Source organism: Carlito syrichta, unplaced genomic scaffold (assembly GCF_000164805.1).
Source record: "Carlito syrichta isolate Samal-C Ts95f unplaced genomic scaffold, Tarsius_syrichta-2.0.1 Scaffold315942, whole genome shotgun sequence".
Classification (NCBI taxonomy): Eukaryota; Metazoa; Chordata; class Mammalia; order Primates; family Tarsiidae; genus Carlito; species Carlito syrichta.
Window position 1 is genome coordinate 15,696 of NW_007260038.1, and position 3,342 is coordinate 19,037.

The 3,342-nt window shown below is 48.9% G+C and overlaps 1 protein-coding gene across 5 annotated transcripts in view; it reads right to left on the reverse strand.

Annotated features, from left to right (window-relative positions):
- Window positions 1-645: 645 nt before the first annotated feature.
- The window catches only part of ARMC12 (armadillo repeat containing 12), a 24,068-nt gene continuing 21,371 nt past the window's right edge, over window positions 646-3,342 (reverse strand). For 4 of the 5 annotated variants that reach the window (XM_008073550.2, XM_008073549.2, XM_021706698.1 and 1 more), the window contains 3 exons: window positions 2,742-2,915; window positions 2,529-2,600; window positions 646-1,020 (listed from right to left, as the gene is read on the reverse strand). In XM_008073550.2, the coding sequence (XP_008071741.1) occupies window positions 700-1,020; window positions 2,529-2,600; window positions 2,742-2,915 (567 nt within the window). In that variant the 3' untranslated portion in view covers window positions 646-699. The remainder of the gene's footprint in view (window positions 1,021-2,528; window positions 2,601-2,741; window positions 2,916-3,342) is intronic. The other variant, XM_021706699.1, reaches the window with a different exon arrangement.

Below are 3,342 nucleotides of genomic sequence, written 5' to 3' on the forward strand. Positions count from 1 at the left end.
GAATGTGAATGAGAATTACGCTTTGCCTTTTTTTTTTCTTTTGAGTTGGAGTTTCACTCCGTGGCCCAGGCTAGAGTGCAGTGACACGTTCACAACCACCCCAGTATCGACCTGTTGGGTTCTGGCGATCCTTCCGCCTCAGCCTTCCAAGTAGCAGGAACTACAGACACATGCTACTGCGCCCAGCTAATTTTTAATTTATTGTAGAGACAAGGTCTTGCCAAGTTGCCCGGGCTGGTCTCAAACCCGTGGACTCAGGTAATCCACTCGCCTCGGCTTCCCAAAGTGCAGGATTACAGGCTGAGCCACCGAGCCCGACCCCGTTGTCATTTTTTAAGCCACTGAGATGTGGGACTGGCTACTGTGGCATAGCATAGCTCACTCTGACTAATCCGATGCTATGCTGTCTCTTGCTGATTACCTTTGGCTTCAGGCCCCAAGCTGGACTTCTCCCAACCCCCTGGAAACATGGCTCCACATTCCGATTTGAAAAGCAGCAAGAGAAGATGAGAGTCCGTCCTCCAAACGTGGAAGTGAGGACGTGTTTTGGGAGCTATGCCCATGCTCTGGGACAGAGGTTATATTGAATGAAATCCCCACCCAGCCCTGGAAGGCCACGAAAAGACACTCAAGCTTCAAGAAACGTCATGCTTCTTTCCCATACTCATTTATTGGCTCTCCTTAATTTTATTCGCCATTTTAAAAGTAGGAACGACTGGGCTGGCAGGAGGAGGACCGGACTCCCAAGTCCTGGGGGCACTGCAGGCTGACTATGACCTTGCAGGCCTGGATCTGCACATCCTCCTCAGGGTGGATGACCAGGGCAAGCAGTCGGTCTGCCAGTCGTGAGTCTTCTCCAAAGAGGGACTCGTGCAGGGACTGCTCATTGTAATGCCACTTGACAGCGCGGTAGTGGGGTGCATTCCGACCCTCACTCAGCCGCTCAGCAAACACCAGTACCTCGAACAGGAGACTCCCTGGCTGTGTGGACTGGAACAGGTTTAGGAAGTCAGAGTGAACCTGCGATGGGCATGGTGAGAGAAGGGGAATGAAATCCCAAGCGAGCTCTAATCGTATTACCCTTTCAGAACTTGTATACTTTTATCTTCCTATTTCCTCAACTCAACATATGAGTACCTAAATTTCAGACTCAACTGTATAAAAATTTTTTTAGTTTTCCTTTCATTATCATTTTTTTTCTTTTTTTGAGTTGGAGTCTCACTCTGTCACCCAGGCTGGAGTGCAGTACCAAGTTTACAGCACACCGCAGCCTCAACCTGCTGGGCTCTGGAGATCCTTCTGCCTCAGCCTTCCAAGTAGCCGGAACTACAGGCATACGCCACCATGCCAGGCTAATTTTTTGATTTACTGTAGAGATGAGGTCTCGCCAAGTTACCTGGGCTGGTCTCGAACCTGTGGGCTCAGGCAATCCTCTCACCTCGGCCTCCCAAAGTGCTGGGTTTATAGGCATGAGCCACCACACCCGGCCCTTATTATCATTCTTTAACTTAATTGCACTGTGATCATAAAACATGGAATATTGATTCTGGGAAGGTCACTGAGACAAACTTTAAGGTTCAGTGTGTGGCTAATGTCCATAAATATTTTGTCTGCACTTGAGAGGAATGTGAATTTAATCATTGTAGGGTGTTTTAGGAACATCTAATGGTTCAAGCTTGTTTGTTTTATTCACAGCAAGAATACCTCACTAGTTTTAGTTTTTCATCTATCCATTGCTGAAAGAGTAGTTAAAAATCTTTAAAATCTTCCACTGTGGTGGTAGATGTATTCATTTCTCCTTATAATTCCATCAAGTTTTGCTACATATATTTTAAGATTATGCTATTACATGTATACAAATTTAGAGTTGCTTTATCATTCTGGTATACTGAACCACTGATTATCACATAGTAATCCTTTCTATCCCTAATAATGCTCTTTGCCATAAGTCACTTCCCCCAATATTAAAATACCTACATTAACTTTTCTTTTGTCTTCTGTGTTCCTAACTCTCAGACTTCAGAAAGCCCCTCAAAAGAGAATGCCCCTCCCAACAAAATGGATTGTCATTCTACTAGGGGAACAAAAGAAGGGATGTTTTCCAGTGCATTTTGTGTAGAGGCAGGAGGAGGAATAAGACAATTCATCAGGGCTAAGTCGGTCTGGAGAAGCCATGGTTCTTCCCTCCCCAGCACCTAAGTTGGCAGTCATCAGCCCCTCTTCAATTTCTTTCTTTTTTTTTGAGTTGGAGTCTCACTGGGTCACCCAGACTGGAGCGCAGTGGCTCCCGGCCACCGCAGCCTCGCCTGCTGGGCTCCGGCGATCCTTCTGCCTCAGCCTTCCAAGTAGCTGGAACTACAGGCATGCGCTACCACGCCCGGCTGATTTTTTGATTTATTGTAGAGATGAGGTCTCGCTGCCCAGGCGGGTCTCGAACCCGCGGGCTCAGGCAATCCACTCACCTCAGCCTCCCAAAGGCGCGGGATTACAGGCTGACCCACCGAGCCCGGCTTCAATTTCTCTCTTACCTGGCAGTTGAGAATGTCATAGAGAAGGTCATTCTTCTGTGCCAGGTAGCTCAGCAGGCGTATGGCTTGCACCTGAATAAAGGAAACAGCAAAACATGAGAAAGTTGGCGCACATGGACCTGAGCAGGGACAACGTAAACCTCTGTTCCTCCCTCAAAGTGCTGTGCTAAGGCTGGTCAGGAAGGCAGGGCCTTGGTCACGGTCCTCGTGCACCTGTGCCAGGATGTAGTCTGACTGCAGGATCTCCATCAAGGCAGGCATCACCCGTCGCAGCTGCGGATGCACATAGTCAGGCAGCGGCAGGTTGTTGAGGAGTCTGAGGCCTGCAACGTGCAGCTCCGTGTCCCAGATGGTGGAGATGAGTTCAAGTACTTTGATGGAGTGCTCCTGGGGTGGGGGAAGAAACGGATCTGCTTTTATGTGGTGGTCCCCACCGCCATCCCAGCCTTTCATTCTCCACTGCCCACCCATAAGCCCTGGGCCAAACCCAATAGACAATTCTTTCCCCCTTGAATTCGCAGTATCACTTAACTATTTGACCACGCCCATCCCCTTTGGCTACTCTTTTACAGATTTCCTTCCTAGTTCGAGTTCCTAGTTTCTCTGCCCAACCTCTATCAACATCACTCCCTTGGTGATATCATCCACATCACTCCCTTAGTGATATCATCCAGACTCAGTATTAAAGACTCGACACAGCCGGGCTCGTGGCTCAGCCTGTAATCCCACGCCTTTGGGAGGCTGAGGTGAGTGGATTGCCTGAGCCCGCGGGTTCGAGACCCGCCTGGGCAGGCGAGACCTCATCTCTACAGTA